This window comes from Apodemus sylvaticus, chromosome 10 (assembly GCF_947179515.1).
Source record: "Apodemus sylvaticus chromosome 10, mApoSyl1.1, whole genome shotgun sequence".
Taxonomy (NCBI): Eukaryota; Metazoa; Chordata; class Mammalia; order Rodentia; family Muridae; genus Apodemus; species Apodemus sylvaticus.
In genome coordinates, this window is record NC_067481.1 from 17716104 (window position 1) to 17733759 (window position 17656).

The window sequence follows — 17656 nt, forward strand, 5'->3', positions numbered from 1 at the left end:
ACTGACTGCCTCCCAGCTTGGAGTTTACAGACTCCATCTGGTAACCACTCATGACATATTACTGGTCTAGTTTACTAAATCTAATTACTGTTCGGTGGTGTGTATTTGTGGCATGCATGCACACACACTCTACCCCTTCTTTTATCATTTTTAAGATAATGGTTTCATGCACCAGTAATAAGTAATTTTCAAGTAATATTGGAGGGTAGACCCCTCTGTATATAACCACAGAACTCATGAAAGAAATAAATGACTTGAGATGTCTAGAGAATCTTTCAAATATAATACTTGGAGTTTCTGATACAAAATATACTAGTTTTAAAATACTGTTAAATTAACATTAACAAAAGTGTTTCTCAAACTTAGTTTACCAGACATTTTTATCACTAAATTGAAATTTTGGCTTATTTAGGTGTTGTCTCCCCTGTATAAATTATGAACTCCTAAAACTGGGGTTGTTTCCTTTAAGATCTGCAATCCAGAAAAGGGCCTGGCATAAAATAAGCATCTAACATAGACTTACCAAGCACGTGTCAAAGGTAAGACTTCCTAACACATTGGGTATACATGGGGTGAGGACTGCAGTTAAGCATCTTTCTCACTGGAACAAAAGAAGATGCAGTTCCTGAACTTGTTAACACAGTTATAATTTAAGTAGCACACTTGGCATAGATTATAGGCTAATGTGTTTTTGTATATTGATATATAAACATTAAAAAGCAAAATAAGCCTTTTGTCTTTTTAATGTTTGTGTACATAATATTGTGTGTGTGTGTGTGTGTGTGTGTGTGTGTGTGCATCTGTCTCTCTGTCCTAATTTTGGACAAGAAATTTACTTTCAACTGAAGACAAAAGAGAAAAAGAAGAGAGAAGGATTTTCAATCTTTCTTGTGTATGATGTCAATGTAATAACTTTTGACTGACAGAAAAAGATGGCCACACTTCAAGCAACTAGAGCAGTGCTTCTCAGCCTTCCTAGTGCTGGGACCCTCTAACACAGTTCCTCATGCTGTGGTGACCCCCAACCATAACATTACTCTTGTTGCTACTTCATAATTATAATTTTGCCACTGTTATGGATCACAATGTAAACATCTATGGTTTTCATAGTCTTAGGCGACCCCTGTGAAAGGGTCTTACACCCTAAAGAGGTCACAACCCACAAGTTGAGAAATGCCATACTAGTGTTTTCCATAAATTTCTAGAACGAGGTGTGGGGCATGGGGGCAAGGGGATGGGAGGTGGGAAGAATGCTCATAAGCTCTTATAATAAAATATTCCTTTTGGGGGGGTGTTGGAGGCAGATTTTCTCTCTGTAGCCCTAGCTGTCCTGGAACTCACTCCATAGAACAGGCTAGCCTTAAACTCACAGAGATCCACCTGCCTCTGCCTCCTAACTGCTGGGATTAAAGGCATGTATCACCTGTCCAGTGTGAAGTATTCTTTTTATAAAATAACAATTACATTTTTTCTTGCCTTACTCTTTTTCATTTTAAAGACTTATATATCTATGGATGGATGGATGGATGTTTTAACTACTTATATGTCTATGCACTATGTACATGCCTGGTACCCTCAGAAGTAAAGAGGGCACCAAATCCCCCGGAACTAGAGTTACAGACAGTTGTCAGCTGCCATGAGAGAGCTGGGAAGCGAACCCTGGCCCTTTACAAGAGCAGCCACTGCTCTTACCCATGGAGTTATCTCCAGCCCATCTTGGCTTACTTCTAAGTTTGTGTGAACTTAGTACTCTTTTAGCCAATAAAGAGCATTCTAAAATATTAGCCAGATCATCTCCATAAGACAATACCAATTCCCATAAAATGATACAAATTTATCCTTAGAGCTACACATAAGTGAAAATTATTAGTGATATATTTATTATCAACAGGCAAACAAAATATATCTTGTCCAGAAATAACAGTCCTTTTCTCTCTCATTTCAAACTTTCTGAATAAAGAGCATGGCTATGAAAATCAGCTAACATAGCTTACATAGCTCTTGAGTTGGACAAATTCATTCACATGTCTATAAAAATTAATCTTTAAACCCCAGGACCTCTTTGTAAGTGTTTTCACAGATATCAACAAGGTACCTGTATTGGGAAAAGGGTATTTCATTTTATAGCACCAGGAACATACGTTTCATTCTCAGCTCCATTGGCCTTGCTTTTCCGTTGTTTCTGCTCATTGGTTGTGGGCGGGGCCTGGCCCATGGCAGGGGGTTTCCGCTTCGCTAACATTTTCCTTTGCCTTTCTATCTCTTCTCTCTGTGAATTTATCCTTTCCTGTTGCCTAGAAATATAAAGAGTATGGCACAGAAGGTAAATAAATTCCATTGCTGTGAAATTCATGTAAACAACTTTTCACCTGCATGTCTGACAGACTTCCTGAGTGCTAAGCATGCTTCATGGAACAGAGATTTGTACTTGCATACCAACTTTTCCTAATTTAATGTAGATTTTATTTTCTTAGCTATTAAAAGGGAATCTGAGAATTGTTCCTTTCAAGTCTGTAAGGTCCTAGCAGGTATTATCCACTTTCCCTCCCCTTTCAGTCATAACTCTCCTTAAAGTACAGGCTCTTTCCAAAAACTCTCCCACTGATTGTTTGACTCTTATACTCTGAAGGCTAAGTACAAATCTCTGTTCCTTAATCCTGGCAGTTGACTTACTTGATGAGGTTTTGGAAAGCATAACCATCTGTCCACTGCTCAGTAAAAGAGGCGCCATGCCGGACAGTGGTAAAGTGGCCTAACCGCAACCGGTCCTGCATGCTCTTATCTCTGCACGCCATCTTCTCTTGTTTTGACTGGAGTAAAAGGAACAAAACAAATAATAATTAGCAGTTTTACAAATTAGTAATTATAGTATTAACAAGGAAAATACCATTAATAAATTATGTATCATCTCAAAAGGGGAGAGGAGAGAAAGGATAGGAGAGGGGAGGAGGCATCCAACCCCTGAGATAAACTCAACAGAGACAAACTATCAAACTTATACTCAAAGCAATGAACAGTCAGAAAACATGTCCATATGATCACCTGGGGGGTCTTGGTCTACTGTACATGCAAGGAAAAAACTCTAGCTGTCTTAAGAACTTTATTCCTCAGAAATCCTACATTTTAATATGTTTATCTCAGTTAAAGTGTTGACAATGGCTGGAGAGATGGCTCTAAGGTTGAGAGCACTGACTGCTCTTCCAAAGGTCATTCCCAGCAACCACGTGGTGGCTCACAACCATCTATTATGGTATCTGACGCCCTCTTCTGGTGTGCAGGCATATATACAGGCAGAACACTGTGTACATAAAAAAATAAATGTTTAAAAAAAAATGACACCCATTAAAATACCTTAGGATATAGATTTCAGGCTCATTATCACTAACCTTTTCTATAAGGAGCTTCTTGCTCATGGTGACACATCTATTTAATCGTTCCTTGTATTTCTCTAGCATCTTTTGCTGTTCATCTATCTGTCGTCTCAAGTCACAGTTGGCCTTCAACGGGAAAAGATTTTTAAATTAGTTGTAAGAAGACTGAGTAGCAGAAAATACTTTCAAGGAAGAGAAAAAAAAACATTACTATTTGTTTTGTAAGTGTTATCTCTATAAAGGAAACACTTCACCCCTTTAATCAATCCTATGTTACCATGTAAGTGTTGCTTATGTTAGAGTTATTCTGTTTTTCAACGTAAAGGTTTTGATGGTGCTATGGAATCACTTGCGTGAGTATGCTAAACCTGTGCTGACTAAGGACTTACATTCTCAGCTTATTTCTAAAGAGAGAAGGAACATGAGTTCTCACGACTCTCCCCAGAGAAGCCCAGACTTTCACGCCCACGCCAATCAGAAATAAGAAGATCTTGCTTCAAGAATGAGAATGTACATACAGTTAATTTAGCCGTGGTCAGAATCGTACAGCATGGGCTAAATACTTTGAAAACCTCAGGGTTCCTAAAATAACAGAGAGGGGAAGAACTACTAACCCAAGGCCAAATCTGGCTTCAAAATTTCTGAATTTAACACTCAGTTATTAAACAACAAAATTTGCTGACTTCTTTCAGCTTAAAAAAAAGGAAGAAAAGAAAAAAGATAGAGGGTGGGGGAGGCCATGTGTGGGTGTTTTGCCTGCATGTAAGTCTGTGCACCACATACCTTAGGATATAGATGTCAGGCTCATTGTCATTAACCTTTTCTATATGCAAAGACCAGAAGAAGCCACTGGATTCCCTGGACTGGAGTTACAGACACTTGGGAACCACCACACAGTTGCTAGGAAAGCAAACCTGGGTTTCTGAAAGACCAGCAATTGTCCTTGACCACAAGCAATCTCTCCAGTGTCATCTCTTTTGTTTAAGACAGGAGCTCACCATGTAGGATGTACTAGAAATATTACACACTAGGCCTTAAAATACAGAGATCTGCCTTTCTCTGACACCCAAGTTTAAAGGTGTGTGCCAGCTCAGATCCGGTTCTAAAGCAGCCTGTGTGAGACAGCCTTCCATTCTAAATACAGGAGTTCTAATACAGGCACAGCTGTTATCACTGCAGAATCCTGTAGACCATATTATCAAAGGAAGAATCTTACTGCACTTAGGTAAGTATGACTATCTAAACAAACGTCTATACAAAATCTAATATACTTCTGGAAGGTGAATGTTCTCTCCAAGTCTGTGGCAACTTAAAGTTGTGGTTTCTAACACTGATAGTTTCTAGGAGTCCATGCTGGGAGTAGGACCTGGCTGACAGTACCCAGGGCAGTCACACCCAACACCTTACAAAAGTGGGGAACTCATGATGAATTCTTATTTCTTAAAAAGTAATAAAAACAATATAATTTTTTTCTTGAGAAATTGCCTAGATCAGATTGGCTTGTAGGCATGTATGCTTCTAGGTGACTGTCTTGATACAGAAGACCCGGACCAAAGTGAACTCTACTGTCCCTATGCAAATGATCCTGAGCTGTGTACGAAAGCTAATTACACAGGCCAATGAGCCAACCAACAAGCAGCGTGTGTTTACACTTCTAAACTACTTCAAGTTTCTGCCTTTGGTTTCTGCCCTGACTTCTTCCCTCAGTGCATATCGGAGCATAAGTCAAATACACTCTTTCATCCTTTATGTTGTTGTTGGTCAGAATGTTTTTGTAACAACAGAAAGAGAACGGAAGAGGTCCTGAGTCCAATCTCTAGAAGATAAGCAAGGAATCTAGTCTGAAGAAAGGATCACGAGTAGGTAGAAGATCAGGGTGAAGGACAAAGGGACTTAAAAAGGAAAGCCAAGTCAGGGCCTCAGGTTTTCACACATTCCGCCATCTCAATCTGGGTCTCTCTAACACTGCCCTGCATCCCAGAGGGGGGAATCACATAGACAAGTGCTCTACCACTGAGCTATACCCATAAACCCACCATCTTGACAGACTATAAAGAAGGGAAGTAAAGTCATAATCCTTGTTGAGTCCAATTTCTGAGTCTAATGCCCTCTTATGGACTTAAAGGGCAACAGGAGCATATGTGGTGTAGGCAAAATACCCATACATAAAGTTGAAATAAAAAATAAGTAAAAGCCGGGAAGAGGTGGTGCATGCCTTTAATCCCAGCACTTGGGGCAGAGGCAGATGGATTTCTGAGTTCGAGGCCAGTCTGGTTTACAGAGTGAGTTCCAGGACAGCCAGGGCTACTCAGAGAAACTCTGTCTCGAAAAACCAAAAAAAAAGTAAAAATAAATGATTAAATACTAAATCAAGGAAAAGTGGGGGGGGGGGGGGGAGGAAGAGAAAGAAAGGTAAGTGAATACACACACACACACACACACACACACACACACACACACACACACACACACACCAAGGGAGTTGGGCATGATAACACTGGCTTATTATTCCAGTACTTGGGAAGCAGTAACAGGAGGATTACAAATTGAAGGCCAATCTAGTCTACCAGTGGGACTCAGTCATGTATACATGCACACATGTGCAGAAAATCAAAGATCTAAAATGAGCCGAATGGTCCATGTAAAAATAGCTTTTTAAAATGTAAGAAATGGGACTAGAGGTGGCTCAGCAGTTAAAAGCACTTACTGCTCTTGTAAAGGACCCAGACTCAATTCCCAGTACCCACACAGCAGCTCACTACCTACCTCTGGTCCTAAGGGATCCAGTGCTCTCTTCTGACCCCCATGATCTCCTGCATGCATGTGTTGCACATATACAAGCTCACACACATACATATAGGAATAACCAGTAAATCGCTTAACACTATGAAAGCCAGGTATAGTGTTGCACATTTTTAAATCTAACACTCAGAGGAGGCAGAAGCAGAGACAGGAAGATCACTGAAAGCTTGAGGTTAGCTTAATCTAGATATTGAGCTCTAGGGCAGTCAAGCAACAGAGAAAGACCATGTCTAAGAAGAAAAAAAAAAAAAAGCAAGAATATAAAAATGACTATTTTCCAAATGGCAAAAATGTGAAACTTAATCCAATAGTTCTATATGAACTACAACTCCACATATTTGCTTCTCAAACATAAGGCCAAATATCGAAATACTACACTGCAAATTCTCCAACTTAAGGTATTCAGACTATGATTCCAGTTCCTCCTCAGGCGTTCATTATTCACTGTGGTAATTGACTATCCACAATGTGCACGTGGTCCAAGTACACTGAAGTGCTGCTTGTTATAAAGTCTCTTACATAGTCTTATACTTACTCTTAATAAATCATCTATTCTTCCTTCCTTCTTCTCTAAGTCAGAGTTCTTACTGTTTTCTAGTGCAGATATTTTTTCTATTGTGAGGTCAGACTACAAAGACAAAAGCAAACAAATTTAGAATCAGTCACAAAACATTACATGCGATCACATGTTCCTTGCCTTTATGGAAGAAGCTCTTGCAAACACCAATAGCTGGACAGATACCTCGGGAAATGAAATCTACTTTCCTCATCCCACCCTCCAAACCTTAGCAACATCCACAAAACTTGTACTGTAATAACATTACTTCTGGAATTAACTATACAAATTCTCACCATACTGTACATTGAATAAAAATTATATAACACCACAGAACTAAAATCAGATTTGACTAGAAAGGATTTCAGGAGACAGGATCCAAAGTTTCAAGGAATAAGTGTGCCCTCTAGTGGAAACAAAGAAAGTAGAAAGGAGAAAAAGTTCTAAGTACTCAACTATCTACATCTCAACGTCCAACCACTAGTGGTTCCAATAAAATGAAAATCTTTTATATAGTACTTAACTGACAAGCATCCTGTGTTGAGAGGAACACAGACAAGAACACCCAATGAACTAACTTAGAAACACAGTTGGAGCAAAGATCTACTATCCTTTTCAAATATAATTTCCTTTTTTTTCTTTTTCATTTCCTTACTTTCCTGGGACAGCCTGAAACCAAGATCCTCCTGCCTTAGTCTTCCCACGGCTGGGATTTACAGGCATATGAAACACTATGCTAATGTTTAGAACAGTCTCTGTTAGAAAACTTCTCAAGACTGTTTAAGTAAGAAATTTTGTTGGTATAACATTTTCAAAGTACAAGTATTAAAACTACTTTCTTAAAATTAACACTTATTGAAACTCAACTGTCACCACTGCCCAAGGCAATTGGAATTACTCTAATTTTGCATTATATTAAATGCGAACAGTAGAACCATAATTTACACCTACGCCCAGAAGCCTTCAAAATGTATGTTCTTGTCTCCATACCATGCTGTAGCAAAATCATGTCTACCCCCAACATATCACAATGGTAAAGAAAAGCCTGCTAAAATTCCTTCCTATGGACCTCAAATAGTAAATAATAGGGTAGAGTCAAAGGTAAAGGAAAGAGTTACAGACTTTCTATGTGGTTAGGTCTATTCCTGAGTACAGCTCCACAGTGTCCCCAACCTACCTGGGTCTGTCTGTGCTGGATGGAGATCTGTTTTTGGGAGCTGCAAGAATGTTCTGTATTGCCAGAACCCGTAGAAGAAGGACTGTTTTGTTGAGCCTATAATAAAAGTATTACCAATACATTACCAATCACAGGAGAGTTTTGCATCTTTCTCCACAAATGTGTATGAATAAAAACATTTACCTCTTTATACAACAAACATTTCTAATGTAAGCCAGAAGTCATGACCAAGAGGAAAATAAAACAAGTTAAATATAAGATGCAAAAGCTGGATATGGTACCTTCACGATTCTGAAGGTAAGCTTTAAATAATCAAATCATAAATTATTTTATACATAAATTACAGATAGGGTAGTTATTCTTATAATTTGTTTTGCACGTATGTTTCATGTGCCTCTGTTAGAAAAAGTGGGCGATGTATACAACACAGGGGACACACAATCCAAGTAGAAAGGACTGGGAAATGAAATTGTAAATGGCTCTGCTAGTTAGAGCACTTATTGCTCACACAGGACCTGGGTTCAGTTCTCAGCAGCCACACCAGGTGGCTCATAAATCTAACTCCAGTTCCAGGGAAGCTGACATCCTCCTCTTCTCAGGTACCTGCATGCACATGGTGCACATAAACTCACACAAGTGTGCAGTGTGTACATACATACTGACTCAGAGCGAGTGAATGAGCAAGCAAGATTTAAGGAGAACAAAAATAAATAAATGAAGCTTTAAAAAGGAATTGGAAATACTCATAAAAGTCTCATAAGTTCAAAAATGCCCATGAGCAGAGAAATATTTAAAATTCTGGGTTGCTCTGTAATACTTCTACTTGCTGACTTGACAAACATATTTTGTTTATGTGTACTATATATGTATATAACGTGTGTGTGTGTGTGTGTGTGTGTGTGTGCGTGTGTGTGTGTGTGTGTGTGTATGTGTATGCCAGGTCAAAGTTGAGTGTCTTCCTCTATCAAAAAATAAGGTATCCACCTTGCATGCTTCAGGGATCCTCTTGTCTCTGCCTGTCCAGTTCTGTGATTATAGGGGTACCATACCTAGCTTTTTACATGGATATTGAGGATTTAAACTTAGGTCCTGGTGCTTGAACATGGCTTTCTAACAGAGTCATTTCCCCAGATCATGTTTTAAATGACACTGTGTGGTGGTGTGTGGGTCATTTGTTGTTGCTTTGGTGGTGCTAGGAACAAAAACCCACCTCGCATATGCTAGGTAAGTACTTTAGTACTGACAACTTCAGCCCAAAGTATTTTTTAAATCTATATGATTTAGCCAGGCAGTGGTAGCACACACCTTTAATCCCAGCACTTGGGAGGCAAAGACAGGTGGAACTCTGAATTCAAGGCCAGCCTGGTTTGCAGAGTGAATTCCAGGACAGCCAGAGCTATACAGAGAAACCCTGTCTTGGAAAAAAATAAAAATAAAAAAATAAAACAAAAATACAATTTAGGTGTAATATAATTCAACAATTCTGTAATTCATTTAGGGTGGTTCTTTAAATCAAGGTTCACCTAATATTAGATGATGAAAATACAATTCTACGAGCTCAGAGACTGCAATGCTTCTAAGTATGTAAAGGTAAGGGTCCCGAAGCTTTTCTTAGTGGTAGAGTTTGATTAGCATATGCAGGCCTTGGGTTCAATGGCAAGCCCCACAGAAGAAGACAGAGAAGACAAAGAGGTTGGGGACAAGGAGGAGGAAGATGTCAGTTTCTTCCCATAACTTCTGTATATTCTTTTATTGCTGTTCCTACTTCTGTGTTAGACAGACTGCAACTGCCCTCTACTGAACAATCACTATGAGCTTTAATGCCACTGTGATGCACAATCCTTATTTAAAACACAGGCTGAGGCTGGGTATGGTGATGGAGACCTTTGTTCCCAGCACTTGGGAGGCAGTGCTGAGTTCAAGGCGAGCCTGATGCACGCAGTGACTTCCAGACTGTTCAGAGCTAGGTAGATATAGATATATAAAAAGAACTTGTCTCACAACCACATCAGGGTGGCTGAGGAGAGGACTCGGTTGGTGAGGCGCCTGCCATGCATCCATAATGACTCCATTCGGATCATCACTACACTACGGAGAAGCAGAGCACGCTAGTGCTAGAGCCTGCCTGTAATCCTAGCTCCCAGGGGGGCAAAAAGACACCTAAAATCTGAGCTTGTCAATCAGTCTAGCCAATTGGTGATCTCCAGGTTCAGTAAAGCATTCAGCTTAAAGTGATTGCTCAGTAGGTAATAGTTATATGTAGCCGGGCAGTGGTGGCGCACGCCTTTAATCCCAGCATTTGGGAGGCAGAGGCAGGCGGATTTCTAAGTTGGAGGCCAGCCTGGTCTACAGAGTGAGTTCTAGGACAGCCAGGGCTACACAGAGAAACCCTGTCTCAAAAAAACCAAATCCAAAAACCAAAAAAAAAAAAAAAAAAAAAAAACCCAAAAAAAAACCCAAAGTTATATTTAACACAATAGTATGAGCAATAATAAAAGAATATATACAAGTTTTAGGCTGAAATTGACATTTTCCTCTCCCTCTACTTCCCTAACTTCTATTCCTTCTATCTTAAAAAAAAAAAAAAAAAAAAAAAAAGAGGTGGAGAAATAAGAAACAACATCCAATATCAATATCTGGCCCACACATGCACCAACACATGTACCTGTGTACACATACAAACATGCATACATGCATACAAAAATTCCTATTAAAGTGGTGATTATTACCTTTATTTTACAGATAAAGAAAATTTAAGTCAAACCTAGCACTTATGAAAAGTTATCAAGCTAGTTAAATGAAGTATATAGAACTGGGGGGCTCTGTGCATTCATAATAATTGCTCTCAATGACAAAGAGTAGAGTATTAAGAAGCTAAAAAATTCATACAAATTAGGCTTCATTTTCTATGATGATGATGGTGACGATGTGTCTTAGATTCTGGGATCCTGGAGTTACGAGTGTTTGTGACCTGTCCAATGTAGATACCTGAAACTAAACTCTGGTCCTCTGAAAGAACAATGCTCTTAAGCACTGAGCCATTTCTCCTCACATTGCCCAGTCACAATCTTTTTATATATATATACAGATTTTATCTAGCATATAGACATATAATAAAAAATGTATTAGAATATATAGAAAGACAGGGTTTCTCTATGTATCCCTGGCTAGACTCAAACTTCAAACCTTCTAGCCTCTAATTTCTGAGTGCCTAGATTACAGTTGTCTATCACTCTACCTGGTCTACAAATAGTCCCTTTTATGTATTCATGTCATAACAATTTATTGAGTACCTGCAATGTCTCAGCACAGGGTGAAGAACTATTAGCATATGGGCAAGGGAAATAAACAGAATCTACACCCTAGAATACCTAAAGGAGCTTATAATTAAAAGAAAATTTTATCTGGTGGTGCAGGCCTATAATTTTAGCTATTTAAAGCCAAGGCAAGAGAATTACAAGTTCAAGGCAATGTAGGCATTTTAATACCCCTATATCAGAATAAAAGGAAAAAAAATGAAAAGTGTGAATATGTTCAGTTATTGAGCACTTACCTAGGAAGTACAAGGCCCAAGGCTCACTACCCAATACTGAGAGAAAAAGTAGGCACTCAATAAATATTTGGTGGAATAAACTATTGACTGGGCATAATAGCTCATGTGTGTAAACCCAGTTTATGAGAGAGGTTAGGGTCATAAGTTCAAGTTCATTTCTTTCAATGTTACTAGGGACTACATGAGACCATCTCTTAAACAAAACAACCCATGCTGGGCAGTGGTGGCACACATCTTTAATCCCAGCATGTGGGAAGCAAAGGCAGGTGGAGTTCGAGGCCAGCCTGGTCTACAAGAGTGAGTTCCAGGACAGCCAGGGCTACATAGAGAAACTCTGTCTTGAGAAAACAAACAAACAAAAAACAAAACAAAACAAAACCCAACAATGAGTGATAGAGTTTGTACTCTATATTATCTATCTTATTAAAATTTAAAATGACAAAAGACAGAAAGGAGAACAGTGGGGTAATGGATTCTTAGTCAAATAAAAACCTGAATTCATGCCAAGTACTCACACAAAAAGTTGGGTATAACAGTGCACCCATCTGTATACATCTCTCTCTCTCTCTCTCTCTCTCTCTCTCTCTCTCACACACACACACACACACACACACACACACACACACACACACACATTTTTTTTAAACCAAGAGAAAATACCTACACAGTTTTAAAGGAGCTTTCAAAGAAACAATAGCTTGGCATTGAGAGGCTGGAGAGATGGTTCTGTGAGTGGGGTGCTTGCCAGGCAAGCGTGAAGAAGCTAAGTGGAACATGCCTGTAGCCCTTTGTTAGGGACAGACACAGAAGGGTTCTGGAGGTTCACCAGTGAGTCTTGTGAGACCTTGTCTCAAAAGAGACAGACACAGACAAAGACACACCGAGTCAAAGAAGACGTCCCAATATCAATCCTAGCCTTTTCATGTACTCATATGGACATACATGTCCATATATGCAGACAAAGAGTTAAAACAAGATCCACTAGACCTTGACAACAAGAATTATTTAATTCAATGAAAACTAATTCAGTAACTACAACTGTTTCTCTCAGTGAATCCAATAAAAATCATCTGGCTTTTGCAATGCCCAACAAAGAAACAATTGTAATATTTTATGTTCCTTAATTGTTTTCATGTCTTAGAATAAATCACATAACAAATTTACATGACAAATTTATACACATATATATGAGCATCTGAAAAGATTGGGTGAACAAGATTATGTTAAATGTATCCTTTTAAAGTGGGGAAAATGGAACTAAAAGAAAGATTTACTTCACACACATACACACACAACACACACAACACACACACACAGTAGCTGTTTCCAGACACACCAGAAGAGGACATCAGATCCCATTACAGATGGTTGTGAGCCACCACACGGTTGCTAACTCGGGTCCTCTGAAGAGCAGTCTGTACTCTTGACTGCTGAGCCTTCTATTCAGCCCTGAAAAATGGAACTTTTTAAAGACTGTAATGGCTGGAGAGCCGGCTCTGTGGTGAAGAGCACTGGCTGTTCTCCCAGAGACCTGGGTTCAATTCCTAGCATCACATGGCAGCTCACAACCGTTTTTAAATCTAGTTCCAGGGGAATATCCTCCTTTGTCTCTTCTGCAGACAGTACCTGCCTGTGGTGCAGACATACATGCAGATAAAACACTCAAAAACATGGACTATAAATACATCTTCAACTCGGTGTGGTAGTTAATGCCTTTAATCCTAGCACTTGGAAGGCAGATCTTTGAATTCAAGTACATGGAGTGAGCTGCAGTTCAGCCAGAAGTACACAGAAAAACCCAGTCTCAGAAATAGGTAGGTATATAGGTTGGTAGGTAGGTATGTAGGTAGATAGATGGATAAATAAATACTGATTGACCGATTACATAAGAGACATTATCTGAAGCAAAAGTGAAAATCTCAAATACCATCTGTCAGCAGTGGCAATCTTCTCAGAGAGCCTCAAAAAAGACTTGCATTTTCCCCATTATTTTAAGGTTTTGTGAATTGTACAAATGGAGTATTTTTACCATTTAGAAGATTATATACTATGACCTAACATTTCCTATTTTAAACATGAGATTACATAATAACTTAATATCCATCTTTGAAGAGTGCTTGCCTAACAAGATAAGGCTTAGCTGGGGGTGGTGGCACACACCTTAGGTCCCAGGAGGCAGAAGCTAGTGGATTTCTGTTTGTGATCAGCCTGGTCTATATAGTGAGTTCAAGGACAGCCAGACTTATCTGTAATTTTTACGGAAATAGACAGTTTTCCTTGTTAGCACAAACACACACACACACACACACACACACCCCTCCTTTTATTATATGGCATTCCAACTTGTAAATGCATTATAATTCATTTTACCAATTCCTTTATGAAGAATGCCCTTACTAATTTATGTAACATGTAATTACATTGAGTTCCTATCACAGTAAATTTCACAGGACACTGGAGATATAAATATAGCAGTTTTGACTTGACAGCTGACATTGCAGAGAGAGTAAAGAGTCAGACACAGTACATTATCCTGCAGCTAAGCAAGTGATAGGAGTCAGCGGGACCTAAGAGCTAGTTAGGGGAGAGGAAGCCAGTGAGGACTTACTTTATAATGTCTTCAAGCTGGGCTTCTCTAGTAGAGTCCATTGAAACAGAGAACAGAAGGTGTGTTGACATCTGTGGGGAAGAATGCTAAGGCAAGGCCAAGTGTAAACTAGGTATGAAGGTACAGACCTCTAACACTAGCACTTAGGAGGTGAAGGCAGGAGGAACAGGAGGTTAGCCTTGCCTACATAGAAAGTTTAAGCTAAGTTGGAATACCCCAAGACTGTTTTAAAAACTTTACCATCAAAAGTGCAAAGGCTTCAACTAAGAACAAAGCAGGTAGTACTTGAAAAACAAAGTAGACAGTCTGAATGTGACTTGGTAAGAAAAGCAGAACAGAGACGGAGGCAGGAACAAGCCAGGCGGGGCATCTTAAGGACTTCTGAAACAGAGAAGGCACATATGGACTTGGGCTTCAGTAGTACTGGGTGCTATTGAGAAAAACTGAAAGAACAAATATAGAGGCAAGGAGTCCAGTTAGGCTGAAATCTCAACAGGCGGATAAAGATTTCAGATACAGTGGCAGTAGTGAACAGAAGGAATTCAGGGCATATTCTAAAGGTAAATCATTTAAGATTTACTGCTCTGGCTGGGCAGTGGTGGTGCACGCCTGTAATCCCAGCACTCTGGGAGGCAGAGGCAGGCAGATTTCTGATTTTGAGGCCAGCCTGGTGTACCGTGAGTTCCAGGACAGCCAGGGCTATACAGAAAAACCCTGTCTCGAAAAAAAAAAAAAAAAAAAAAAACAACCAAATCCAAAAAAAACAAAAAACAAAGAACAAAAAACAAAAAACAAAACCAAAGATTTACTGCTCTGGATGTGGGGTAAAATACAGAGATAATAATGTTTTTTAGGCAGAAATAGAGGAAGGGCAGACAATACTGAGATATGTAAATCTGCAGAAGTGAGTGCTGAGTGGGGAGTTAGAATGCCAAGACTCTTGGACAGAACAAGAAGGAGATGCTGACTAGACGGGGCTGACTGTGCAGGTCTGGAACTCAGGGCAGAGATCTGACTACAGATAGACTCTTGAAAGCCTTTTGCACACAGGTGACAGGTTTTAATGACAAAGTAGGTGAGATTAAGTGGAAAGTGGAGGTAGATAAAAGAATCTTTAGTTTGAGTTCTACAACATTCCAGTGTGGAGACAGAAGTGAGGAAGACAAGAGGCCAAGTTGAGTGTGTGCTGGCTAACAAACTGCTGTATAGCTCTGACTGCTCATCTCTAGATTTAGCAATGTGGAAGCCACACACGTAGGAACACAGTAAAGGAAAACTGTTTCAGACTTTTGTAATTACAAACAAGAGCTGGCTCAGCAGTTAAGAGCACTTGGTACTTTTGCAAAAGACCTGGATTTGGTTCCCAGTACAGACAAGGTGGCTCACAGCCAGTCTGTAACTTCAGTAGGAAAACTGACATCTACTCCTGACCTCTGAGGGTAGCAGACACATGTGGTGCAAATACATGCATGCGGGTATAACACTCATACACATAAACTAAATAAATCTACAAACAAAAAACCCCACAACAATTATCTCTGTAGTATTGTAGGAATAGAATTTGTAACCCAAATATATACTCAACACAAGTACATTACCAATTTCTCCAAATAGCTGCACCAATTAATACAAAGCTGTGAATGTCCTTAAACTAAAACCTAAGTAGACAAATATCAAATTTCTAATTTTTAAGATTTATGAATTTTTATTGTATGAGTATGTATTATATGTATGTATATCTGTGTACCACCCATGTGCCTGGTGCCCTCTGTGGCCGGCAAGAGGGCAGTGGATCTCTTGGAACTAGACTTACAGAGGACGATGAGCTGCCAGGAGGGTGCTGGGAATCAAACCCAGACTCTCTGTAAAAGTAGTATGTATTCTTAACCCACTAAACCCAAAGTAAAATTTCTTATCTTTGTTAAAAGTCATCTTCTTAGCCAAATATGGTTGTGCATGTCTCTAATTCCAGCACTCAGGAAGCAGAGCAGGTGGATCTCTGAGTTCAAGGCCATCCTGGTCTACAGAGCAAGTTCCAGGACAGCCAGGAATACATAGAGAGAGACAATGTCTCAAAATACAAAAGCAAAAACAACAAAAAAGTTATCTTCTAATTATTATAGTTCTTTATGGCCTGAATTTTGAGTTATTAGGCATTTGGCTTCTTCTGTTCCCTGCCTATCTTTACTGATTTACAATAGTTGCTGTGTATATATATTAAAGTTAACTCTTTCACATTTGTTTTTTATATTACTAAGAAACAAAGACAAAAAAAAAATATCAAAACACCTGTCTTTGGGGTTTTGTATGTTTGAAATATTTCTTCCAACATGATCTCTTGGTTACTCTCTGTAGCATGAGGATAATCTAGCTAGGCCTGACGGCCTAAAAGTACTGACAGGACTGAGTAGGTAGCCCTTTTAATATATTCATCCCATATCCAGAGAACCTTTGACTCACATGAGGGAACAGTGGGAATGCTGATCAAAATTCTGTGCATTTACTATATGACCATCATACAGTGGACACACAGTAAAACATGTATAGAATATATGAAGCATCCTCTGGAATCTGCAGCAATTCATATGACAAAGATGAAAAGGCTGGGGAGATGACTGAGCAGGTAAAGTGTTTGCCACAGAACCTCAGAATTTGAGTTTCAAGTTTGGATCCCCAGCACTCACATAAAAGGTCAGGCATGACTTTCTCTGTGCAGCCCTGACTGTCCTGGAACTCAGTCTGTAGACCAGGCTGGCCTCGAACTCAGAGATCCGCCTGCCTCTGCCTCCCAACTGCTAGGATTAAAAGCGTGCACCACCACTGCCCAGCCTACACATTCACACTTATAATCCAAAAAGTGAAAGATGGGTAAAGAAAGACAGGCAAATCCCTAGAACTCACTGGCCAACCAGTCAGTCTACCCAACTGATACATTCCATGACAGTCAACCCTGTAGAGCCACCCTCAGACTGACCTATTGCCTCCACGTGTGCATCTGTACACAGCAAACAACCCATGCAAGAGAAAAAGAACAAATGGTTTTGCCTATGAAAGTCAGCTCTATAATGAAGATCTAATGAGGAGCCAGGAAGTGAGTGGTAACACACTCCTTTAGTCCCAGCCCTGGAAGGAAGAGGCAGGCAGTGAGTTCGAGGCCAGCCTAGTCTACATTATGAGTTCCAGGACAGCCAGGACTACACAGAGAAACCTTGTCTCAAAGGAAAAAAGCAAAACAAAACAAACAAGCAAAACAAATACCAGCTCTGTAAAAACTAGAGAATAGGATAAGAAGCAATATGATGGCATGTCTGCATTCTCTTGGGTCTTCACTCCTTGGATAATTTAACAACCTTGAAAAAAACCTGTTTAAATATTTTTCTATTCTTGAGGCAAAGCTACAAAGTATTCTTTGACACCACGGCAATGTGGCTGCTCTGGCCGGCTAGGTAAGTGTCCCTTCTGCCATGCAGTATGCAGCACACAACACTCAGTTAACAGGACCGCCTTCCTCATGTAAGAGGCTCATTCTTAAGCATGGCTGCTCCCCTCCTTGAACTTCCAACCAAGCTTTCTACAAGTATTTCAACGA

The 17656-nt window shown here is 39.6% G+C and overlaps 1 protein-coding gene across 6 annotated transcripts in view; it reads right to left on the reverse strand.

Annotated features, from left to right (window-relative positions):
• Positions 1 to 17656, reverse strand: part of Tlk2 (tousled like kinase 2) — an 86194-nt gene that overhangs the window by 31270 nt on the left and 37268 nt on the right. For 5 of the 6 annotated variants that reach the window (XM_052195018.1, XM_052195015.1, XM_052195016.1 and 2 more), the window contains 5 exons: positions 7907 to 8002; positions 6709 to 6801; positions 3387 to 3497; positions 2674 to 2810; positions 2142 to 2294 (listed from right to left, as the gene is read on the reverse strand). In XM_052195018.1, coding sequence (XP_052050978.1) covers positions 2142 to 2294; positions 2674 to 2810; positions 3387 to 3497; positions 6709 to 6801; positions 7907 to 8002 — 590 coding nt within the window. The remainder of the gene's footprint in view (positions 1 to 2141; positions 2295 to 2673; positions 2811 to 3386; positions 3498 to 6708; positions 6802 to 7906; positions 8003 to 17656) is intronic. The other variant, XM_052195017.1, reaches the window with a different exon arrangement.